Source organism: Martes martes (assembly GCF_963455335.1).
Source record: "Martes martes genome assembly, chromosome: 8".
Classification (NCBI taxonomy): Eukaryota; Metazoa; Chordata; class Mammalia; order Carnivora; family Mustelidae; genus Martes; species Martes martes.
In genome coordinates, this window is record NC_137895.1 from 38040999 (window position 1) to 38068391 (window position 27393).

The 27393-nt window shown below is 35.4% G+C and overlaps 1 protein-coding gene across 1 annotated transcript in view; it reads right to left on the reverse strand.

Moving 5' to 3' along the window:
• PTPRQ (protein tyrosine phosphatase receptor type Q) overlaps positions 1–27393 on the reverse strand; it is a gene marked incomplete at both ends in the record, with an annotated part of 196344 nt that overhangs the window by 18043 nt on the left and 150908 nt on the right. Inside the window, 5 exons of the mRNA XM_080811864.1 lie at positions 3328–3418; positions 6506–6587; positions 7226–7252; positions 21174–21302; positions 23596–23695. Of these exons, the coding sequence (XP_080667990.1) occupies positions 3328–3418; positions 6506–6587; positions 7226–7252; positions 21174–21302; positions 23596–23695 (429 nt within the window). The remainder of the gene's footprint in view (positions 1–3327; positions 3419–6505; positions 6588–7225; positions 7253–21173; positions 21303–23595; positions 23696–27393) is intronic.

Here is a 27393-nt window from a genome sequence, read left to right on the forward strand (position 1 = left end):
AATATCTTCTAAAATGCACTGTGATATTTGAAATCCTACTTCCTACATTACTCAGGGGAAACAATGCACTTCACTAAGCTGTCTCAAGCTAAAATTCAGAGTCTATTAAAATGAATTCATTCTCTACGGAAGGAAAAAAACGTTTCTTCAGCTTAATGGCTTCTCTGCAAGCACAGTGGGAGAATATATTAAGTTTAAACATCTCATTTGCTTGTGCTGTGTGCGTGCGTGCGTGCGTGTGTGTGTGTGTGTGGCCGGGGAGTACTTGCCCACAGAGGTGGCTGAGTTTACAGCTTGTCTTCTCACTCAGGTTAGGGAAGTGGGCTTGTTATATCCAGACTATACACCCCAAGGGACTGTTAGTAAATCTTATTCACCCCCAAAATTAACAGCTTTAAAAATAAGCAATCTCTTGATTACTAACAATCATAAGAATTAACATCGAGAGCTTTCCATGTTCCAGTATTGGGCAAAGTGATTTACGTAATTATTTCATCTAATCCTCCCAATAACCTTATGAAGTGGGCGCCACGGAACAGTATGTCCAGTCACTAAGGCAGCGAGTAGGTTCACAGGATTGTAGCCCAGGAAGTTTGATCAGAGCCCACACATTCTTAACATTTTTACTACATAGCTGGAAGTACATATTTAGCTGAATCAATAAATTATTCTCATCACATTCTTGAAAAATAGACAAATCTACCTAACAAAATTATTTCTTCTAGGACCTCCAACTCTCTAAGAGTACAGTTAAGAAAAAGATTTCTCTACGAATGCATTAAAGGATATTGAATGTAGATGTAATACATTTGAAAAGTTACTATAAGTTTTCTGTACTGAAATCAAGAAGAAAGCAGAAAACAATTGGACATTATCCATTTGACTCTAGCAAAGGTGAAAAATGTATGAAATGCCAATTATAATATCCCAAACACTCTTGATTTATAACATAATTCCATCATCAACAATTACTTTTTGTCTTAGCCCCAGATTAGAAGAAATTGGGCAATCAGACTTTTCGGGTCTCCTTGTTGTTTTAAGGTTATTTACTTTCATTGACCACTCTTACTCTCTTCCTATCCTATAAGTAATAAGCTATATGGTCTGACTTTTCTTTCAGCCATGATGTGAATCCAGATAATAATGTACTGGGATCTTAATAATAAAAGAGTGATCAGGGCGCCTGGGTGGCTCAGTGGGTTGGGCCTCTGCCTTCAGCTCAGGTCATGGTCTTGGGGTCCTGGGATTGAGCCCCGCATCGGGCTCTCTGCTCAGTGGAGAGCCTGCTTCCTCCTCTCTCTCTGCCTGCCTCTCTGCCTACTTATGATCTCTGTCTGTCAAATAAATAAAAAATATTAAAAAAATAAAAGAGTGATTAAAAAATATCTTGGGTTGCCTGGGTGACTCAGTCAGTTGGGCTTCTGACTCCTGATTTCGCCTCAGGTCATGGTTTTAGGGTTGAGAGATTGAGCCCTGTGTCAGGCTCCGTGATCAGGCAGAAGTGTGTGCTCTGCGTGAGATTCTGTCCCTCCCACTCCTGCTGTCCCTCCTCCTGCTTGCACTCTCTCTCTCTCTCTCTCTTAAAATCTTAAAAAAAAAATCTTGCTAATGTGTCAAATTTTTATGTATTTTAAATTAGATACTCTTTGGTCTTTGGAAATAAGTTAGCTGTATTTGGTTTGCTTATTTTATATATACTGATGCAAGTTACTCCAGCCAAATATACGATTGTAAATAAATATTAAATATTCCATAGAAACTGTCTTTTTTTTAAAAAGATTTCTTATTTATTTATTTTTAAGAGAGAGGGAGAGAGAGAGAGAGAACATGGGAGCACACGAGTCGGGGGAGGAACAGAGGGAGAAGCAGACATGCTGCTGAGCAGGGAGCCTGGTGCAGGACTTGATTCCAGGGCCCTGAGATCATGACTTGAGCTGAAGGCAGACGCTTAACTGACTGAGCCACCCAGGCACTCAGTAACTGTCTTTCAATCACATTACAGTGTTTATTTTCACAGAACAGCACTGAATAAGCATGAACCAGTACCAAAGAAATTTAGGTAGCGACAAATATAAAGACATGAGAATTTCCATATCTCTTAAATTTATGATGCATCGAAACCAGGTTAACTCTCTGGAAAGGAAAACAAAAGGACCTATTGAGAAACTTTGTGCCACAGAAATTTAGAGATTCTATACTAACATTCCTTACTTCCTACAAAAGTGTCTGATTCGTCAACTTGCTCCTAAAGTCATCTACTTATGACTTGCTTTGTTCCAGAAGGGATTTTGGGTGATTAAAGCTATTTGCATTTTCATCTTATCCTAATTCTTGGGAATTAGCAGATTCCACTAGATTACTACTTCCTATATCACATTTCCCTAAATTTGTTTACTTCATGCCTCAGTTATCCTTGAGTTCTAGAATATCAGAATTCAGTCCATGTCCTCCTATCTACATCCTTTATGATTTTACACTCTGCTATTGTATCCTCTTCAAATCTATGTCTTTCTAGACAGAAGAGTTAAATTCTTTAGTAAGGAATTTTCCCAATATAGTTTTGAAAATGCACAGAACATAGAAAAATCTGTATTTATTAAAAATACTTTCAAATTAGGAATATTTTAACATTCTAGATTTTGAAACAATAGTAACAATATTTTAGAATATCACAAAAAGTGTATTGAATCAGAATATAGATAGGAGGCACATCTGTTCAAAAAATGTAATATCAAATATATAGCTATTATGAACAGAATTTTTCTTTCACATCATTGCTAATTCTTAAAGAGACAATACAGTTTTTCTTATTGACTGAAAAATGAAGTTTTGTTTACTATGGTGAGACACTACCCTGTTTCCTTTGTAAAACCAATCCTAGTGAGCACACATTTGCTTTGATCTCCAAGGAATGTTTCGCAATACATCTTTTATATTCTATAAGAAAGCACTGCCCTGCTTTTAAGGGAAATGAATGCACAAAGTTACGTTTCCCTTTTCACTGGAGAACTAGATCTATAGGAAGATGTTAGAGAGATTCGTTATTTGGGTTAAATTACAAAGCTAAGAAAATATTAGGTCTACAGTTTCTTGCATCTGCATAAGTGAACCTTGTATGAACAAGCTGAAAATCATGTACATTATCTTGACTAAAGATTAACAAAGCAAGAGAGATACAGTTTGAAAATTACTGCTAATAAAATGCATTATTGTAATTTGATTAATATGTAATATAATAGGTTTCAGAAATAAAAAGGCTAAGATGCACTTGGTGCTCATTTTAAAAATATTTTGCAGGTATAAACCAGAGGCAGTAAGGGCACATACATGGTTTTATGTTTGGAAAGCGGTTTTTTGCTCGGTTCCAAGGCAGATCGGCATCAGTTGAAGAAAGATCCTGAAGAAATTTTGGTAGTTCCTGTGGAATGAAGTCATTGCAAAGTTGAGATTTATTTCGGAGGTAAACAAGAAATTCTACTTAGGAAAAAAACATTCTTTATTCTAAACCCTTTTACTTTTAAATTGAAAACATCTCTCATAACTGCAGAAACAAGGTCAAGTTAATAGCGATGAACTTCCACAACCGTTTACTTAAAATATCCTGAACAAAACTGGCCAGTTGGGCTGTTGCTTCCTCTGGGATAATTTCTTTGTACTTTCGGAAGCCCTAAGATGTGGCAACCATGTCAATAATAGCCTTCTCCATACTTTACTAATGGTTTCATCAGGAACACACTGAGTATTATTTAATATTTTAATGTCTACTTAGTAGGGGAAGGGAGTTCGGTGATTTATTTTTTGTTTTTTCTCCTCAGGCAGTGTGATTTCATGCCTGTTAATTGGTACAACATTGGTCAGTTTAAGAAGATGCCAAAGGTCAATTTCCGTTCTCAGTAGGCATTGTTAAATCGATACTGGAATGCAAAGGTGCGATTAAGAATGATCAGACACAGATGAAGGGTCAAGGAGATCCGTTATTGACATTTTGGTAAAAAATGATATTATCCATTCATCATTAAGAAAGTTGGTGCAAGAAAATGCGTTCATTATTTTGTTGAGCTGGTGATTTACATTTACAAAGTTTATAGTGTTTCATTTTAGAAATAAGTCTCAACTTGCCAAATTCCTTAAAAAAGTATTAAGAATTTGCGTTTTTACAATTTTTTCAACATTTATTAGATAAGTCTCCCTTTCCCCCTTCTTTTTCCTCAAAAAGAAAATCTTTGCCCGTGGTTATGTGCAGTGTAAGCATTTGAAATCTGGTGTATTGGCATTAAAGGCTTAGAAAAAAATTGTTTAACTAAGTAGGGAATCATAGGATAGTTTCCCTTTGTCAAGGTGTTGGGGATATATGTCCATGGAACCATAAGAGACAAAGAAATAGGGGGGAAACAAAGGTGAAATGGAAATCTACTTTTTTTCTGTAATTATTTCACATAGAAGTTTCCATTTATAGATTTAAATGACTGTGGCCTTGATAATCAATACCCAATTACCAGGTTGAGTGTTTGGATAGTAATGTCACACTTGGCAGCCTTTTTCTTATCAGAGAACACAGGCTTTCCAGCATCCTATGCAGTTCTTTCTCCTATTGTTTCTTCTGTTTGGTGGAATCACAGATGAGTGAGACTGTTCTGCATCCTTTTACTTTTGCATTCCTTCTCCCTCTCTGGGATAGTCTTCTCCCCTTTGTCTACCCATTGGTCTTCTGTTTGTCCAAAAGTGCATCTCAAAGATTACCTTTTTGTGCAGTCTTTTCTAACTGCCATCCAAATAATGTCAGTCCTCACTTCTGTCTGCATATCTCTGTCTCGATACAGTGTATTTATGTATTATTTGGGCAGAATCTGCAGTTCTTATCATAGTATGAGCTTCCTTATGGTAAAAGTCAGCATCCTAATATAATAGCTATTAGTGCTTGTATCAGCCACTATTCTTAGTGTTATACACATTCTATCATTTTAGTATTCACAACTCAGTGAGGTAAATGCTAGTATTTTACAAATGAAGAATATTGAGGAACAGAGAGTTTATGTGGTTTGTTCAAACTCACTTAACTATTAAGCATTGAATTGATATATATTAATATGCCAAATATTTTTTAGAACATTTTATTTATTGTTTGACAGAGAGAGACACAGCAAGAGAGGGAACACAAGCAAGGGGAGTGAGAGAGGGAGAACAGGCTTCCCACTGAGCAGGGAGCCCAACTCGGGGCTCGATCCCAGGACCCTGGGATCATGACCTGAGCTGAAGACAGACGCTTAATGACTGAGCCACCCAGGCGCCCCAGTATTTAAGAAAGTTTTTAAAACCATGATCTCCAAAGAGGTTGAACTAGAAATTTTCTCAATGTAATATATGTGAAAATGTTGTTGCTAATAGAACTTTTCATCTACTCAGTCATGCATAATGTAATTATATTCGCTCCTATTATAGTGAAATTACACTTTTGCTCTTGAAAAATTACAAGTTCTCACTGTGTAAACGCTAAGAAAAGTTTTATGGTACCATCGATTTTGTTAAGTCCAGGCCAATATTACTTAAGAAGCATAACCAAAGAGCTGTAGGAAATACCATTAATCTTCTCACATTTTGTTATTATTCCCTGAGAGGCTGAAATAGTATAATCCTGAATTATTCAAGCCAATTGCTTAATTCTTTGTTTCATAGGTTCACACACTAAAAATTTAATGGAAAAAAAAATTGTTGGTGACATTTAGAAATCCATTTTACTTATATAATACAAAATAATCACACAAGTTTGGAAAGAGGTATACAAGTTTTAAAAAAGCTTATTTATAGATCTGATATATACCTCATTCATTAATATAATTTCAATTTTATAGATATATAAAATGCTAAAAGCAATATAATTAATCTTAACTTTTAAAAAGTGTTGAAGTGGAATTTTCTTAACTTCATGTATTCTCCATAAGGTGATAGTGTATTTATTTCATAGTAACTTAAAAATAAGCCTCATAAAACATGGGTATTTTTACTTTCAGATAGTTCTAGAAATAATACTTTTGTAGTTTCTGGAAACATCACAGTCTGTTCTCAGGTTCATCTATATCCCTAACAGAAACTAAGTGGCAAATATAAAATGGAATTATTTAGTCTCTAAATATAAAATCATTATTTAATTATAAAACCACATTTATGGTAAAGCCTAAATCTCACACACCAGCAAAAACCAATGACTACAACCTTCCAGACCCCCATGTATATCTGGATGAAAGAGCAGAAATGAGGCCAGGCTGCCATTGCTGGGGAGGTCTGAAGAGGAGAACCCTTTCCTCACACAGTAGGTGAGTAATTCTGTTCAGGTTGCACCAGAGGCCATCCCGTGTAACATTACTATCCAAACAATCAACCTGGTAATTGGGTATTGATTATCAAGGCCAGAGTCCTTCATGGCCTTGCCTGCTTAAAATGGACATGAAATGTGACACATGAAACGACTGGAGGTCTGGCAATGTTGTGACAACTGCTGGTAACATACCGAAAATTCTTCTTGAAACTTTAGGTTGTTGTTTGTGCAAAGCTCTTCAACATGTTGCAGGAAGGACTTCTTGCTTACCGGCCTCCAAGCAAAGAAAGGTAGATAATGGAATCATATTAGATTGGCACTGGCTGTACGATGAACAAGTCAAAGAACAACAGACATTTCAAAACCCGTAACCACATAGCCCTTTAAAGTCACTCTGCCCTGTTTACAAAATTAACTTTTCCCCTGTAAGTGTGCTTTCTTTGTATCGGTGGCACCAAATCCTTTCCATTTTTAAGTGACTTTATATGACGATTTCACATTGTAGGGAAAAAAGTTATTCAAGTAAATATAAGGGCATAAAGTTATCATTGAGTCCTAAAGCACATAATACCTCTTTGTCATACAGAAAACATTTTATACATTACAAGGTTTTAGAAGATATAAAATATTGCAGTGACCTCATTCTCATAATGACATGGTTTTTAAACCCTAAGGAGTTTAAATATCCCCGTATTACTTCCCAAGCTAAAATACAGACATGCAGGCTTCACCCCAGAGAGAGAGAAAGCATTTCTCCAGTTACCATGCAATTAGTCATGCTTTTATGATTTATATCCAGCTTGGAGGTTTTTCTAGCAAACATACAAAAAAGGAACCACACATTAAGATTCATTGAATCACTGAATTTAACAATGACATTCAAAAAGAAGAAAAGATATTTAACAAACTTACTTGATGGATTTTCTATAACTAAGTAACCTGCAACAGAGATTGTGTTAAATGCATCGTAAGTTGAGGGTATAGCTCTTTCTGAAAGAGTTCTAGATTAAAATCAGATAAATAAAATAGATCCATAGTGTAGGATGTGCTATGCCTTTCCCTGATATGCAATCATTATTCTAAATTCTATTTCCTTTTTCTAATTCATATTATTTGGACTCAAATATGGCCAAATAATAACTTAGCTTCCCTCTCAGACTAAGACACTCTTTTAATATTGTTAGGCATTTGGGGGTACTATGTTAAAAACAGATCACTTTTTAATATATTGCATAGTATTTAGAGTCTAAGAGAGTTAATATAGATTAAAATATATATATTTTCTTTGTCCATAAAGAGTGCTTCACCAGGGAGAGTAGATCTTTGAAAAATGACATCATATTGCCTAAGTTTTATTTCATGAGTGAATTTTCATGAGCATTTAGCCATTTAAAAAAAATCACAATTCTTTCAGTTATTTAGACAAAACTCCTCTGATAGTTTGTTGGTCAGTTATTCATACTCTGAAAAAAAATGGAAATAATTTTTAACAGCCAAATAGACTATGCAAAACACACAAATTCAGAGATGGTAACATCTTTAATAACACATTTGTCATGCACAATCAATTAGCACTGCAAAACCACAAAAAGCACAAAGTATAATGAAATAAAATCAATAAAATATAAATTTTCAAAGTTTTAGATTTTAAATATTATCAGGGATGATTTCACTACATTCCTTAAGTGAATAATGTTTACAAGAAGTTGTGGTTTTTGAAGTAAAGAACAAATAAAAGAAAATAGATAGAAAAAATGTGTCATAATCAATACTATGAAAATGGTACAAAGGAGTATATTCAATGAAGAAAACATGAGTCAAAAAGTTCATTTTATTACATTATAAGAATTGGTGAAAAGTGTGGGGGTGCAGGAGCAAGTACTACCAAGAAGAATGATAAAATTCTGGTTAATGTGATAGGTGTCCCCCAGGAGATGGAGGTATCTCTCCTCTTCTCAGGGTATAACCCCATACAGCATCCCATTATCAAACATGGCGTCACAGTGATAAAACAGCAATGTTTGAGCAGTCTTGGTAGATGAATTTGTAAGCTTCCTACAATAACCTAGAGTGATTCTGAGAAGGCAATAGAGAACTTTTTAACTAAATGGATATGGAAATGGTTGAATAGGCTACTAAATCAGAAGAATCCTCAATTTGGTGTTTGCGACAGGAAGACAGAGTCTGAATTAGAGGCCCTAGAAATATTTCTGACATAGCAACAGATAAAGTGGGAACTGAGGCAACAGTCAGTCCCTGTTGGAAATAATTACCCTTCAGCAAAGACCAGCAAGAAAAAAGTATGACCATGGGCTAGACCCATACTACCCAAATACATTTAGATGCCTGATGCCCCAGTGCCCTTATGCCATCATGTTCCTTGAAGCAGGAACATGGAAGCAGGAAAGGCAAGTGATCACATTAGGTTGGGCAAAGCCTAATTGACTGAGCTGATAGAAATATGAATGAGATATGAATGAGAAGTATGAATGAGATATGAATGAGAAGTATGAATGAGATATTTGAATTAGCAAGATCAATTTCCCTGCTGCCACACAGAAATGGAAATTCTTGAGTTGCAAGGGTATCGCTTTCATAACAACAGGGAGTATTACTCAATTTGTGATTGGTGAAATTCAAACACACCACATCTGATTTAATGGCAGGCTCATGGTCTACCTATTTAAGGACAGCCAGACTGCCATCCTACAGTGGGGAGATCTCTCTTCCTAAAGAATCCAGGAGTATTTGAGGTGGTGTTGGCAGAATATTTTTATTAGGCTATCTAGAAGCTAAAGTAGGGCTAGCTTCTGGGCAGCCATCAATAAGGCATTTGAAGAATCAGAAGACATTCATCAAATCCTCAAAAGACATTAAACATGAATAATCATATTAAAATATAAATGCACAAGAAGTAGTTAAAGCACCATGTTATTATTCACATCCTTGCTCTTTTTCTCATTAATGTCTCTTCTCATTTAGAAATTATAACTAAAAAATATATTTTTCTTTTGTTAATTTCTTTACAGTGAAAAAGAAAGTTGCTTCTTTTTAAACTATTATTTTATTTTGCATTTGAAAGATCTCTCTAAAGATACTAAATTTGTGTTTTTGTTTTTTAAAGATTTTATTTATTTATTTGACAGAGATCACAAGCAGGCAGAGAGGCAGGCAGAGAGAGAGAGGAGGAAGCAGGCTACCTGCTGAGCAGACAGCCCGATGCGGGGCTTGATTCCAGGACCCTGAGATCATGACCTGAGCTGAAGACAGAGGCTTTCACCTAAAGATACTAATTTTGAACTGTAACTGGCTAGCTATTGGATCCAGGTGGATATTTGTGAATTCTTTCCTTACTATAAAATATGATCGCTTCAAATATCCGCTCCAGCGATTAACCAGTTACTTAATCACTTAAGTAAGTAACCAGTTACTTACTTAAGCAAGTTACTTAATCTTCCTGTGCCTCTGTTCCTAATTTGGAAAATAGAGCAAGTATTTGTAAATCAAGCTCATATATGTACAATGCTTAGAAAGGCCCCTGGCTTTGGAAGCAATACATAAATATTTGTTAATATCATTAACATTATAAATTGCTATTTCTACTTTATTTTGTAAAACTCAAGCTCCTCTTACCCATCTGTCCTACAATTCACTGATACAAAGGAGGATTTTTTTTTGTTTCCAAAAGAATATTCTATCTTAATTTTATTCAAAACTGGGTAAACTAAAAGATGCTAAATTAAGCAATGAGTTTTCCTATTTTATTCTTCTTAATCAGGATCTCAACATAAAGAGTGGTCATAAATATCCAGACTTCAAATCCAAGTCTGGTTTTCTAGCTCTCAATTTAAGATCCTAAATAAATCTCTAATAACATAAAGATGGTAATAATTCAGTTTTCACATTACCGTGTGAAAGCATTCTCATCATGCCGGCATTTTAAACATTATTCCTTACAAACTACCTTTTACCTTTTAACACTATTCCTTATAAACTACCTTTCACATACCCTGTTTGAATTCCAGATTTTTTCTACCACCCCTCCCTCTCAGTTTGTACCATTCTAAGGGTTTTCCTGCAGCCAGATCCTACTGATCCTCAATAGCTGATTCAAATGTTAACTCTTCCATGCACCTTACTCTGTTCTGATATAGAGAAAATGATTTCTTCCTTCCACGAAATGAAATTTTTATGGACAAACCACTTTCCCCCTTGTATTGTGGCTATATAAGCACATGCATTAAGGATAAGGTATTGAGGTTCATATGTGCTTGAAGGCAGGGGCAGGATTAATGCTGGCTTACTACAAGACCCTCATAACCTTATTCATAGTAGACAATGAATAAATCATTATTAAATATACAATTGTGGATGCATTCAGACTAAGATACACAGAAAGCTAAATATAAGTACTGTGCTTATTATGACAGTATCTGAACTTGAATGAATTTTCCACTAAAATAATAAGCAACTGAGAATTCTCAGGAGCTTTAGATAAGTATGATCAATAGATGTATCAATAAACACTCATAAGTCTAGTGTGCTTGTGTGGCTCAGTCGGTTGAGTGTCCCCCTTCGGCTGAGGTCATAATCCCAGGGTCCTTGGATCAAGCACCACACTGGGCTTCTTGCTCAGTGGGGAGCCTGTGTCTCCCTCTCCCAATCTCCCTGCTTGTCCCCTTTCTCTCTCTGTTAAATAATAAAATCTTAAAAAAAAAACCCAAAACACTACATGAGTCTAAACAAAGCCATATTAGATTCCCTCACATTAGAAAGTTTTTAAGTGTTAGAAACTTCTTAGGAAATTAGATATATGAACAATAAAATCATCTTGCCTATTCAAGTAATAAAAAGACAGACTTCAAAAAAAGAGTAAGTTCTATTTTGGCTTCTTTTTCCTTTGTCTCACTCTCTTTATCCAAACCTAATCACTTTATGTAACCCATACTTCACATGTGTATTTACATAATGTGAGAAACAAGACTTCTAAGGTCTAATTTTTATGCAATTTTCCAGTCTATGCCGACGTCACCAGTATATGTAAACTGAAATTGAAATATCTATCTGGGTAGCCTAAATTGAGAAGATATTTTGGCAAATATTACCTGTTTCCAATAAAAGATTTTTGTGGTTGTGTATAGTAACCATATCACTGTTTTGATACTTACCCTCATATTGTATGGGTGTATTTTTCCTTTAAGAATTAGTTGCATTCTGGAGTGCTTGGGTGGCACAGTTGGTTAAGCATCTGACTCTTGATTTCCACTCAAGTCACGATCTCAGAGTTGTGAGTTCAAGGCCCCTGTCAGGCTATGAGATCAGTGGGGCATCTGCCTGAGATAGTCTCTCTCTCTTTCTCCCTCTGCCCTTCCATCTCACACTCTCTCTCTCAAATGACTAAATAAATCTTTTTAAAAAGGAATTGGCTTCATTCTAAATTTTATTATAGGTTTTAAAGTTTTGTTTTTAAATAGGAAAAAAATTAACTTGGACAATTTATACAGGGAATTAGAAAAGAAGGTAGGGCATAATACAAAAAAAAGCATTGACTTTTACTGATGAGGAAATTAAATTCTTTTAGGAAAAACTTTGGTTAGATAAGTATAAAAAAAACCTCACAGAAATTGATGTGCATGAAAGTCAACAATGTTATTTTAGGAGTGCTATTTTCAAATTAAGTGATCTGTGAAGACACTCAAAGAAACTCAAATAGAAAAATTTTTATTACCATTTTTAAAAACAAATTGTTATATGAAGAGCATTTTAGGCTGATATTTTATTCACTTACAATGGTGAATGATACTGTCAAATCAAATTCAGTTCATTATTACATAAATCAATTTGGGAATTGTCCAGATTTCAGTAAGATAACCAACCACGTTCCAACAGAAAGGGCTAAACACTTTTTATTACATGAATCTTAGCTGTCTTAAATCTGATTCCCTTTGGTTGAAAAGGGTATTATTTCATGTCTGGGCTCATTTTTTAAAAGTCTATCAAAAACTTAAATTCCACTCAGATTACTCTTGATAGATCCAGAGAGGAACCATTTATTTATGTTGGCAGTGGTGATTGAAGACCATATTGTCACAGAGACTCAGCTTTCCCTCAAGGTCAATTAGTTGAAATCTATAGGGAATTAAAATATAGTCCAAATAGAGAGCCATGGATGATACCCTATAGACGAGCAGCTTAAATCAGCATTACCAGTGGCATAGGACAAACTGAGGAACTTTGTGTTTTCTACTTAAGTCAGGTAAAAAGAAAAGAACCTTAAATTTTATTGCATTGATTAAAAATATGTATTTGGCACACTGACACGTACTTCAGATTCAAATAAAAATTTGTTAAGAATCTATCTTTCTGGTAAAACATATTAATTAATCCTTCCAAGTTCTATAAAAGATTGAGTATGAATTTTTAATTTCTATATTTCAATCAAGTCATTAATTCCTCCAACATTTACATCTACTTCTATAATGATATCCTATTACTTATCCTCAGCACTTACTATAATGCTTTCATAGATGTCTTCAGTTTTGTTCTTTCCTGTTCTTTTTATTTGTTCTAGGCTTTAGAATGGTATTCTTTCAGATCTTTCTTTCTGCCTTTCTTTCTTTTTTAAAAAGACTTTATTTATTTATTTATTTGACAGGGAGAGAGTGAGAGAGCACAAGCAGGGAGACCTGCAGACAGTGGGAGAAGCGGGATCCCCCCTGAGCAGGGAGCCCAATGAGGGGCTTGATCCCAGGATCCCTGGATCATGACCTGAGCTGAAGGTAGCCACTTAACTGACTGAGCCACCCAGGAACCCCATTTTCAGATCTTTCTTCATTCTTTTATCAAATCGCCAATAATTTTTCTGGAGCCCCTAATATAAATTTAAAAATTATCCTAACCAATCCTCATTAAGTTAAAAACAGAACTACCAGATGATCTAGCAAATCTACTTCTAGGAATATATCCACAGGAAAGGAAAACACTAACTCAAAAAGACATCTGCATCTCCATGTTTATGGAAACATTATTTACAACAGCCAAGAAATGGAAGGAACCTAAGTGTCCATCAGTGGGGGAAGTGATAAAGAATTTGTGGCATTTGTACACAGAGGAATTCCTTTGGCCATAAAAAGAGGAAAACCTACTACCTGCAACAACATGGATGGGCTTGAAGGTACTATGCTAAGTGAAATAAGTCAGACAGAAAAGGACAAATACTTATGATATCACTTATACGTGGAATCTAAAACACAAACAAACACAAATTCATAGAGAAAGAAATCAGCTTTGTGGTTATAAGACTCAGAGAACAGAGGGAGGAGGTATTAGAGGAAGGTGGGTGAAAGGTACAAACGTCCAGTATTAAACTAAATGAGTACTAGGGATGTAACGTACAACACAATGGCGGTGGCCAACATGGCTGTATGGTATATTTGAAAGTCGTAAGGAAAAGAGACCCTAAGAGTTTTCATCATAAGGAGAAGATTTTTTCCATTTTTCTTTTCTTCGTTCTTGTCTTTTTATTGTATTTATATGAAAAAAAAAAAGTTAGCTGAACCTACTGTGGTAATTACTTCACAATATATGTAAATCAAACCATTATGCTATACACCTTAAACTTACACAGTGACGAATGTCAGTAATTCCTCAATAAAACTGTAAAAAAAGTTAGAAAACATTATCCTGATGGCTGGAACTGAATAGCCGACTCAGACTTCACCTTATAAGGTAAACATCTCAATAAGTAAGTAATACAAATTTTTCTTATTCAATTAGAAAACAGTCAATTAGTAAGTGCTATCTAAGTACTTTCTCAGTATATCTCCTCATATCTGTAAAGACAAATAGATTTAAAAGCTTAGCCCTTTGAAGGGCAGCTCTTTGGAGTCAATGCCCCTTCTGTTTTCATCACGGCATTTCCAGGGCCCAGAACAGTGCTTGGAACCTGGCAGATGCCCAGCTGATACTTCTTTTACCCAAAAGAGGTAAAATGGACTTCTAGATCGATAAGGAAAAGCAATATTCTTGCTGATTTCAAAGAGCTGAAAGAAGATTCCCAAGGTGGCAAGAGTTGAATTTTCATTATTACTAAGCCTCTCCACATTAGCACATTGGAAAACAAATTCCTGACAGATGTTTTATTTTGTCAGCCACATATTCTCAATTACGGCCAGGGCCACAAGCTTAGCTACCTTGGGCAATACGGCAGAAGGAGTAGAAAGAGAAGCTGGAAAAACTGCTGACAGCTATGTGAAGAGATGGGTGCAGGCTCTCCGTGAGACCACAATGAAGAGGACACAGATGACACGGTATCATCTAAAAAAGGAGTGCTTTGAGCCTGAGCTATTAGCTAGCGAGGCAAGTTAGCCCTAAAGTTCCTCAGTTAGGTGTTAGAAGGTAACCTCAGAAAACTAAATTTGGAAGAAGACTACATCTACCTTAGCAAATGGGATTTATGTGCAGGTGTGTTCTATAAAGGTTCTGATGAATCCAAACCGTTAAGTTAAGCTTTATCGGAGTAGGAGCTCTGACTAAATAAGACACTACTGACTGATTCTAAGGGAGAAAATGTGGTGCTCGAGGAGAAACATGAGGTAAAAATGGAAGTATTTTTCTGAGGCGTTAATGGCATAAGGCAAAAAAAAAAAAAAAAAAAAAAAGTAAAAATTCTGTTTAACGATGACAAAGAAAGTTACTTGGCAGAGCTGCTCAACCAGACCCCTTGTGAGTCTGGAGTCCTGAGAGGTCAGCTTTGAGTGTTGGTTGGAAACGGATATTTTATGTGTGATGTGATCACTTAAACCTTCAGCTCAACAGTCTCACTTTGACAACTGAATCTGATCAAGCAGGTCCTTTGAGGAAAACGTATTTTTATAAAACCATTTTAATTCTGTCAATGGAAACTTGGCAATTAGTTAATAGGAAGTAAAACAAGGTAACCTATGATTCCAAAATGCTAAATATGATTAGAGTAGAAATAGTCCTGGCTTCCACTGTTTTAATCATGCTGAGTACTATCTGTGATCAATGAGAATGTCAGGAATCTTGGCCCCATCCAGCTTTGTGGCTCATGGAGACTGATTCCTCTGTCATAGATGTGGGGTTTTAAAATCAAACACATTTTTGTTCTTTGCCTCCATTCATATTCTTTGCATGAAGAAACTGATTATCTCTGGGGCATTCAATCTGTTGCTGGGGTCACCGGTAATGCTGACATTTTGTTATGCTACCTTCAGAAGCCATAAAGCAATTTTTGTGCTAGCATATAAATGGCATTTCCGAGCATCAGAGGAGTGCCTGAAAGCGTGCACAGCTAGCTACCCATTGATTAGTGCAGAAGTGCAGATACTATGAACTGTGTCACTCTGTGTATGCCCCAGAGGTACAGAACGGGAAATTTCATCATCTTGGTCCTTACAGATTGCCACCTGCGGTAGTTGAAATGAGCTTGTGTGAAGTGTGGGCCCAGACTCGATCTGTCAGATGGAGAACTCAGCTTTGTATCATGGTAATAATAAGACAAGATGCATGTGAAGAGATCGAGGTGGATACTTATTTTACTATCAAAGCTAACACAACATGAGAACACAGCAAATTCTTAGGACATGCACATTATGAGTCAATGTGCATTTTGATAAGGTTAACTTTACCATATCAATTGCATGCAAATTATAGAGGACATATTGTAAGTAGAAAGCATAGGGCTTGGGCTTTTTTTTTTTTTTTTCTTTTTTCCTTTTGGCTTGGAAAAAAATAGCATGTTAAACCACGAAATGCTCAATATAGTGCATTTAAAAATACAGAGCACACCACCTGACAAGATGAAAACAATCACAGCAGAGCTCTGCATCACCACAGTAACTTACTGGATGACAAAAATCTCCTTGCGTCTAAAGAAAAATGAAGAATATCTGGAAGTAGAGATTCATTATGTATTTAGTACACAAACACACTGGATTATCTTTTGCTACTACAAGAACATGAGCATTAAATTAATTAAATCATCCTACTTCAGGACACTTGTCTGGAATTCACATATTTGTCAGACATTTCTTATCTGGATTCATGTATTTTTGCCATTGTTTACAAAACAGTTTAAGAGAGAAGTAAAAATTCATACCTAGAGCCTGTCAAAGAGTTGACGGCGATTAAAATACCAACAATTTTACACAGAATTTCAGGTATCACACGTATCACATACATGTGATGTAATACATCATAGGTATTACATATCATGCATTCTTACTGAAGGTACAATAAGACTTGTACTACTAAAGATCTTTTGGTTTCTGCAAGTTTGAACTTATACTAAAATGCCATCACTCCTTTGTCCCATATAACTAAAGAACAAAGAATTCAAAAAAAAAAGTTCTTCCCTTAGAATCATTTCTCGGCATAGGAAAAGCTGCTTGAAGAAGGATCCCATGGGGTCATGTCTTTTTAAGAAGGGTTATATTGATCTCACCTAATACGCTTCCAAGTTATACATACACACGCACACAGAGGGACAGTCATATCTTGTTACCTCTGAATCCAACACACCGAGGCTAGTATCATGGCTGTCCTATTTACTTGGACAGTTCTTAAATTCTCTAAGTATCTTTCCTTTTTCAACTGTAAAATGGGGAAAAAAGTACCACCAAGGATTGAAAGGGTTACGTGGGATCATTACACACAGAATTAACACATAGTAATTGCTCAAAAATAGTAGCAATTATTATATTAACAAGCCCTCTATGCGAAGGTAGATTGGGATGATTTTTAATTTTATAAAGATTGTAAATAATAATAATTCCAAATGTATTCTGATTTAGAGTTTATAAGAGTTTTCTGAAAACGCATACATTTAATAAAAATTCAATATGCAAACTTCTAAAGTTCTTGAAGAAAAAAGATACTCTTAAAAGAGCAATTCAATTGCTTGCTTTATTTTGTTGAGGATTTTAATTCCATTTATGATTACTGGATTGGGTCTTGAGTCTAATTAATGCACTAGTACATTCCTAAAATAGGTAAGAGAATTAATATGGAATAATGCACAACATCTGGGGGGAAAATTGAGGCTTGGAAGAAGTTGAGTGTCAAGTAATTAGATTAGCAACATGATTAATGTTATTCTACGGTGTTTTGTTTTGTTTTTTCCCCAATTTAGTCACTATGGCGGGGAAGGGGGGTGGGGGAGTGGAGATGAAGAGGGAGACCAAGAACCTACTATAACTTAATTAAGCCTGGTAAGGAGACAGTGAAAAATAAACATTTTTAGCAAATAGAATATTTAACTTGTGAACCTTCTGTTAAGTTATTTAATTTTAAGTGTTATAACTCTCTTGGGAAGGTAGTTTGTGTTGCAGTTAAATTAGTTAAAGCAACCCATAGGGCTAGCTGTTCTCAGCAATCTTGAAGAGACAGGTCCGTTACACCTGCGTGCTTGCTGATCTTGCCAATATTTCCTCCGAGAAACCTTTCTCACTTCCTTGGGCTAGGTGGCTGTTTTTGTTTGTTTATCAAATAACAAACCCCAAGGGTCATTTTCTAATCTGGTGAATGTGGAAGAGATGAGCTCAACCCTTCCTAAGAAATGTATTGTGCATTGTCTAAACTTAAATATAAAACGTGCATAAGGAAATGATATAATTATCATTCCAAATAGAAATTGAAAACATTATTTTGGCCTATCCTGAATGTTCTCATAGAGTTACAGAGTACTAAATTGTTTCTGTTTTTTGTTTTTTTTCCAGAGTACTAAATCTTCATTTGAGTTTTGATCTTCAGGAAGAAAAAGTACAATGTGAGAGAATTCTTCTTCAGATCCTTTGTAAAACAGGTAATTTATAATTAATGAGAGTTGACACACAAAATTTACAGGATGAATCTTAACATGTAAATAAATACATAGGCACATGTCATAAAATGAATACTGTCTTAACTATAAAATTCCAAGTCCTTGACAGGATTTAGTACAAGCATCATAATGACTTTTGTCAACTAGATAACTCCCTAAAATTAGTATTTTAAGTATTGATTAGATATTCTTCTTTTATCATTTCTCTTATGGACATGTCAAGACATAGGACAACTGAGGAAAACTGCTAGTCCATTAGCATGAAGAAAGTGGGCAGGTTAGAAGGAAAAGAACATGCATAAGCCTCAGGTAGAAAGAACATATGTTAGTGGGGTATTTTTTTGTGCCCTATCTCAGTTTTATTTTATTTTATTTTATTTTATTTTATTTTATTTTAATTGTGTTATGTTAGTAACCATAAAATACATCATTAGTTTTTGATGCAGTGTTCCAAGATTCACTGGGGTAGATTTAAAGGAAATTACCCAAGTTCTTTCCTGCAAATAACAAAGACTTATGACACAAGTTATTCAACAATTTAGAAACTAAGTCAAACTCCCTGATTCTTTTTTTTTTTTTTTTAAACTCCCTGATTCTTTACTCTCAGAATCTACTATCAGTCTCTGTGGTCTATTCTCATGACCTATATGACTTTTAATAGATTTAGATCTTCCAGCGCCTCAAGACATGTCAAGGGCTTTAAGCTTCACTGAAAGACGGCTCCTCATGTATGTGCACATGACTAATTATGGATCCGTTAGTTACCATTTCTTCTAGGCTTATTGTCTACTGTATTGCTGACCTTATTAATATGAAAAACCTTAAAAAAATAGTAAATCTGGAGACAAATCTCTGTAATGAAGCTAGTACTCAAACCACTGGATAGTTACTTTAATAAATTTCTATAATAATCAAGCAAAGCATAGTATTATGAGGCACTGGAATTACAAATAAGGATATTTCACAGTCATGAATGCTGGAATCATAACAAAAATGAGAAAGTAAAAAGCATAGAAGCTAAAATTTCCAACTTTACAATTTCGGGGGTAATATATACTAATGATCTATGTGCAAAAAATAAATAAATATTATTTGAAATCTACTTGAAAGACACTTCTACATCATTTTACAAATAAATCCATATATACATAAACATGGAAGCAAGAAAATAAATAATTAGGAGAAATAAGGCAGCCCTTGATTTATAAAAAAAAACCAATAATAAACAGTCCTTGCAATCCTTATCCACCGTTTCCATTAGCTGCCATGACGGTCATTGTTAAAAAAAAAATCTTCCAGTTTTTAGACAATGGCCATGTTCAGAAGTATAGGAAAGGGCAAACTGTGAAAACACACAGAGCTTAAGGAATCTAACCTCACCACAGCCTGCCTAGGATGATAACCTCCTTGATAACGAGCACTTTAATACTGACTAATTTTTTTCACTTTATTAAGTCCTTTCTCTCTCCTAAAGATCTACTTACTGAGGACTTTGGGGGGGAGGGACGCCTGGGTGGCTCAGTTGGTTAAGCGGCTGCCTTCGGCTCAGGTCATGATCCCAGCGTCCTGGGATCGAGTCCCGCATCGGGCTCCTTGCTCGGCAGGGAGCCTGCTTCTCCCTCTGCCTCTGCCTACCACTCTGTCTGCCTGTGCTCGCTCTCTCTCTCTCTCTAACAAATAAATAAATTAAAAAAAAAAAAAAAATTTAAAAAATTGCTGTAAAAGTGTTTGGACACTTAGAAGTTTCCATTTTAGTGTGAACAGATCCAAATACATTGTTCAAACAACTAAAAATAATTGTACTGAGAGATCTGATGTGTTATCCCTTGTACTTTTGGGTGTTAGAAGACACTGAGACTCTAGGCCTGTGGTAGCGGCTCAAACACTGAAAAAGGGAGCTGGGAGGATGCTACAGAAGTTCACTTGGCCCACAGGAGGACAGGAGAAGAGATTTCCTTTTAATCTGCAGGATGACCCTTTTAATTTAATGATAACACTGAATAACTTTCATTTTGCAGTATTTGGAAGGCCCCTGCTTACCAGATGACACTTCCCTCTGTAACACATATTAGATATTTTTAGACATGCTGGGAATATTTTTTTTCAAAGTCAATCTCTTAGGTAAAGACCAGCTTTGCTAAATGACAACTATAAACAATTCCTTTTTAAGTTCAAGAACTTTCACAGGCTATTTCCAGAGTTAATAATTTTTTAAAGCCTAGCAGAGTTGTTCGTGTACTTTGTAAAAACTGTCATGTGCTTATAATCATCACAAAATACTGGATCTTAAAAGAATCTAAACTTGTTATGATGGCCTGATGACAGTTTTTATTAAGGATTTGATGAATTATCTTAATAGACAAGTTTTTAAAATGTGCCAACATTTTGAATGATTTATAATGATCTCAAAAGGACTTAAAATATTTGCTCTTTAAAATTAAGCACCTTTACTATTTCTAGTACATACTGATGACACACTTTTCCTTCCAAAGGTAATTTTTACTTTGTATTTCATTTTTAAATATTAAGCAATTTAAAAAATAAAGTGTTAATACACAAGTTAGATTTTTAATGTAATTTCATACTAAAATAAAGAGCTATCAGGCTTTTATAAAAATAATAAAAGCAATATCAAGTCATTACAAATTTAATTAAACTTATAATTAAAAATATGGACATTTCCAGAAAATCCAATATAAAAGAAATCGATCACATGAAGTGAATTATTAAACATATTTTTAAAGGTTTAATGTGTAAAAATATTTGTCTCAGAGAAAAAAAAAACTTGCTTGAACATTATAGTCCGAGGTTCATACTGAACCCAAAGCATGAGGAAGATTAAGTGATTCTCCGAACACCAGTGAGAAGTGTGCAGAAGATGGAGGTCACCCTTTGAAAGAAGATCTCTATGACCTGTGTAAATAGGAGCCCCACAAACACTTCCAACAAGCATAGGTCAGAATAGGGTCATGGCTCCAGGCCCTCTGAACCACTGTTCGCCAAGAGGAGTGTGCTCACCGCGTTAATCTCTCGTCCTTCAGTTCCAGGTCTGCCACAGTGATGAGCTGATCCAGTTTGAATTTGGTGTCAATAATTTCTGCATCTTGAGGAGAGTATGTGCCACCTTCTTTCTGCTTCTGTCGGATTCTAAAATAAGCGTGGTAAAGTCCGAAAAGGAAATACCATAGAAAGCATATGAAATTAAGTTTCATTTTCTTTTTAAGTAAAGATATCCATCCAGTATTTTCTTTGTTGGGGTCATGTCTCTGAATATGGTGCAAATTTATAGCTATTCAACTTCTTTCTCCTGTTTTAATTTCATAAAACCCAATTCTACTATATTCCTTTAACAGGTTGCTTTGTTGTAGTTTCAAATTTTAATGAGAATCCATTGATCAGGGTCTGGGCCACTGGCAAATTTTAAACTATAGTGCAAATGAAACTGATGCTGTGAGCTTCTTTTTCCTCCCTCTAGCTGTCTCTAGATTTGTCATAAAGAGAAAGTAAGCCAAAGTGGAACCCTCTCATTGCTATCAGCACCAGTGCTAAAAGACAATGGCATGTCTACAGTCATGAAAATGTATAGAAATATGTTTTGAATTGTCCCATTGGCTTTTTATAAAGATATTGTGCAGCTTATAATGTTATCTTTATTTACATTCAGAAAACTCAGGTTCAAAAATAAAAGTCACATGAATTTGAGAATCAAATCCAAGTCCTTTCATTTTAAGCCCTTTACATGTTTATTTTTCTATGACATAGAATGGTAATTACAAAGTAATATTAGCTATTCTATCTTTTACATTTCAAACACTTATTATGTAATATCAGGTATGTATTCAGGATGGAATAGAAAGTATAAAATATGGTGCCTATTCTCAAGAACATTACAATTTAGTTGAGAAGGAAGATCTAAATGTAGAAAAAGCAATAAAAAGAAAAAAAAATCCAAATTCCAATTCATAAGACAACTATTAGTATTGACAGGAAGTAAAAAAGTAAGATCTGATTTGAGTGTTCCAGAATAAGAAGGAGGAGGAAGCACAGTTCTGACTGACTGATAAAAGCAGAGTTGTATAAAAGCCTCAGGAATGTTCAGGTGAGAACAGACCCATTTGGCTGAAGAGAAGTATATCAGGAGGTTGTAGGGAATAAGAGGGAAGTATTTCTTGCCCACATAAGGAGTTCATCCTATAAGGAGACAAAAAGTCAGAAAAGTTTTTAGAGCAAGGAAACAATATGAATATGGCCAAAGCATACCCCTCAGGACATGGAAGATATCTTACACAATCCATACCTAAAAGTAATGACTGAATCTCCTGGCTGAATCTGAGAACAGTATGTAGCAAAAGAAAAATATTTGTTTCAAGAGCTCCTCAAATTATCCATCAAAATGATGATTTAAGAGATTAATGGTGAAAGAGATGATGCATGGCATACAGAATATGGGACCACCTTCTCCAGATAAAATAAAAACAGCCTATCGAGCTACTTAGGAAATTAGTGTCATGGTTATTTTTGCAAATATAAGGCCCCTTTAGCTCAAAAATCTATTTAATGAAGCCAGATTTTAGGACCACAACTAAGATATTCCCTGAAGCCCTGTAAACAGCAAGAATTAGGAGACTGATACTGGGAATTTAAAGGGACCCTTGGAAAATGCAGTAGAGACTTGTTGGTAAAATAAACAGGAAAAAGGGGTCCACCATGTAAGGAAGTTGGACGTCTTCAAAGTGTTGTCCTGATTGTAAAAATGATCTCTTCTGTATAAACTTTAAGATTTAGACCTAATTAAAATATTTTTCATTAAATCTATCAGAGTTATAAGTTATTTTAAAAATGCAGAAATCGTAGTACCTTCTGCTTTTGTGGTTTCACTTTATTGTCTCTTAGTTTTAAACTCAGCCTTCTTTGCCTTGCTTTGTGATACTGGAGCTAGACTCTATAATACTTCCCTTTGCCAGTTTACGCTATTCCGGTAGCTCAGCACCCCCACACTATTCAGCAAGATGGGCTGATTCTACAGACTGATTTGAGTCTGCCTATCTTCCATTAATGATAGTTAGCTTCCCCGCAACAGCTCTGGCTCTTCCCTCTGCCATTTTCTTTGCTTGCGGGTTGCTGCTAGGTGACAGGCTGTGTGTGCCAGTCGTAGACATTCCATGTCAAACTTTGGAGTGGAACTTCTAATTCTTAGTTCCTTTATTGTCCATTCTTCCTCAGCCTTGAGAGAGCAGCCGTTTTGTTGAATTTGTTACTTCTGGACCCTTGAGAGTTCTTTTACCACCTGTAGTAGTTAACTATTTCTACTAGTTAGCAATTTTTTTTTATTAAATATTCCCCATTCAAATGAGTATTGTGACTTCTGTCTCCTGATTGGACAATGACTGAATAATGTCCATAAAGCAGCTTAGGGAAGTGAGTAACAAATAAATCTTACCTTGCAAATGCAAAAATAGCTGTCCCAAGAAGAATGATTGAAAGGATACACAAAGTGACGGAAAGAATAATTTCTACAGTTCTTTCAGAAAGTCCTTCACCTGAAGAGGAAGTAGAACATTATTATTGATTATTATTGTGAAATACTACTGGGGTCTCAAAACACAGAAACATATTTTCTTGGAATGTTTCTCAAGAATGCTAATAAGGTGAACATATATGTTTGTTCTCCTTCTTCTCCTAGGTTTTCTAAATCTAGGGCTCAGACCTTGGACCTCTTTTTTTTTCTATCTAAACTCACCACCTTAGTGAGCCCCTGCAGGATTGTGGTTTTAATTTTCATCATAGGATGATGACAACGTAATTGCTTTCTATCGAACTTCAGACGTGAGTATCCACTTGCTTACTATATATCTTTACTTAGAAATGTAATTAAAATTTCAAAATCAGTATCTAGATTGAACTCCTATAACTCCTTCCTTTCAACTGCATCTTTCTACCTCTTAGTGGATGGCAACTTCATTGATCTAGTTACTCAGTCCAAAAACTCTGCAGTCATATTTGACTCTCTTTCTCTCATAGAACACATTGACAATACCCTAGGAAATCCTGGTGCCTCCATCTTCAAAATACATACACTTTTCATTAAAAGAAACTAAGGAAACTTGGAGAGATAGTAATCAAAGTGTGATAAGCAAACAAAAGGAATTTGGGACATCTAGTGGGGCCAGACAGCCAAGAAGCTATCAAAGGCTAATGGTATGGAAAGAACAAAAGATCATCTTGCGGAAGTTCCCACTGGTTAAAGAGGGAACAACTTAAATTTTATGATGAATTAAAACTGGAATTGGTGGAAACAGGTTCAATATATAAAAATCCACAAGTTCTAATATTAATTGAAAGAGAAATAAAAAATATACAGACTTTTAATCTCTAAACACTGCTTATAGCCCGACTACCGTTTCCTTATTTTAAAAGTATGCAATTAAAGGGAAAAAAGTAAACATTTTTTCCTAACTTTCTCATATGAACTATATTTCTTGAATTAAAAAAATAGTCCTACGTAAGGCAATAAAGCTCTTCTGAGAAGAGAGTTCCATATAAAGTGCAGAAGGAATTATACAATTAGAAATTAGTTTTTCACTCCTAATAAAGTAATTGATTTAGGTAACAATCATAAATCCATCCTTAATGACTAGGAGGTAGGTTGACAGGAATTGGATATTAACAGGACACTAAACTCTCATCCTACAGATTATTTGTTGGTTATAACAAGGGGGAAAAAACAACTTGCCAATGTAGGATCATGCTGTCACTATAACTAAACCCACTGATCAATTTTAACATCATTGAAATGTGACAACCAGATATTATATGTCTCCCGATGAGAGGTAATTTAAGCTAGGCAGCCAACACCTGCAAAATACCCTTGCTGAAAATGTTAATTGTGAATATTCAAACCTTTAGATCTTATTTCTAATTTTAAGAAAGTAGAGGAAGGAATAAAATTTAAATCATACCTAGAGAAAGCAATCAAACAAATCAGAATATGGGACCACCTATAGAACAACTCATGTAGTTGCCGAAATGAATCTATGGCATAGGGGAAAAAAGAAGAAGAAAAGAGATCAAGAGACACAACAACAAAAAATAATATATGGACCTCTTATTGGGGTCCTGATTCAGACATATTATGAAGAAAAAAAACAGAAGATGATTTGGAAATATGTAGAATATTATATATTAAGGATTTTATTTATCATTAAGTTTATTTAACTGTGACAATAGAAATGCTCTTATTAGAGAAACATACTAAATAGTGGAACATAATGCATTGTGTGATTTCCTTCTTTCCTCCCTCCCTCTCTCTCTTTCTTTCTTTTCTTTTCTTTCTCCCTTTCTCCCTCCCTCCCTCCTTTCCTTCCTTCCTTCCTTTAGATTTTTATTTATTTATTTGACAGAGAGAGACACAACAAGAGAGGGAAAACAAGCAGCCAGCGAGAGTGGGAGAGAGAGAAGCAGGCTCCCTGCTAAGCAGGGAGCCCAATGCGGGGGATCGATATCAGGACCCTGGGATCATGACCAGAGCCCAAGGCAGAGTCTTAATGACTGAGCCACCCAGGCACCCCTGTGTGATTTACTTTAAAATACTTCAGAAATAAAAGAACAAATGTGTAAATAAAACAAGCATAACAAAATGTTAAAAACTATTACATTTAATTAGTAAGGATTTAGGGTTTCATTATACTATTCAAAACTTTGTGTAAGCTGCATTCATTTCTCATCCCCTCTGCTGCCAGGATCCCGAGCCAGGGCACTACACTGCTTTGCAAAATTTATTGTATAGATACATAACAAGTCTTCTTGGATTCACCCTTGTGCTCTTCCCATCTATTTTCAATACAGCAGGAAGAGCAATCCTTTTTATAATATTACCTTTCTAATTAAAATCCTCCTCATCTCTCACAGGGAGAAGCCGAAGTCCTTCCAATGGCCTCTGAAATCTGGTCCCTCATTAACTCTCTGACTCCCTGTTATTTCTCTGACTTCCCTTTCATTCTCTACCCTTCTCACTCCGCCGGAGCCAGACTGGCCTCCTTGTTGTTCTTGGACTATACCAGGTCATGGGGCATTTGCACCAGCTTCTTCCAGGGGTTGGAATATCTTGTATATCTGTCTGAGTAGCCATTTCATAACCTTTGAGGGTTTGCTCAAAGATCACCTCAATGAAGCCCGAAGGGATCAAATATATGTGTTCTTCCAAAATTCATATGTTGAAGCCCTAACCCCTTAGTATGACTGTATTTGGAATCAGGAAGTCACTAACATTAAGTGAGGTCATAAGGGTTGGGCCCTAATCCAATAGACTTCGTGTTCTTATAACAAGAGACGCCAGAAAGCTAGCTCTCTCCCTCTCTGTGCGTATACTGAGGAAAGACCCCATGAGAACGCAGGAAGGAGGAGACCTTCTGCCAGCCAGTAAGAGAGCCCTGACCACACAACAAACTGACTGGAACTTGGTTCTTGGACTCCTAGCATCCAGAACTGTGAGCAAAATTTCTGTTGTTTAAGCTATACAGCCTATGGCATTTTGTTATGCTAGCCTAAGCAGACTAAGACATCATCCTATTTAAAATCGAAAGCTCCAACTTTCTCACTTCTGCCTTCCGCCTTCCACCTCAACTGTACTCCTTTCTACTTTTTCTTTTTCTCCATTGCTCTTATCACACTTTAATATATCTCACAATACATTTATTATTTATAGTCTTCATTGTTCATTGTCCAGAGTGTAAAGCTCCCTGAGGACAGGAGTCTTTGTTTTATTCAAAACTGTATTCCCAGTTCTGAGAATAATACCAGATACATAATAAATGTTCAATACATTGAATATTCATTAGTAAATTTGCTAAATTGACTAATGAATATAAATACTGGTTTTGAAATAGACACCAAAAATTTTCAGGTTGAAGATCAAACATTGAAACAAATAAGAAATGCAAGATATTTATCATTTACTTAGAAACAACTATTACAATTATAACCATTTTTAACTTACATGAGTTATCATTTAAAATTGTCTTGTAAAAAGTATTAAAGTTAAGTGACAAAATGAAATAGGTTAACTACCTATATAACAGGCAAGAATTGATGTTTTAAATTTTTTTTCCCTGGATTGGTACTTATGAAATGTTAACAGTAAGAAAGGGTTCCTGTGGCTCTTTTGCCTGATGGATTCAAATGAATACTGACTCTTAAAAACAGTTGCCAGAGTTTCATGGACATCTAGAATCTCCAGCTA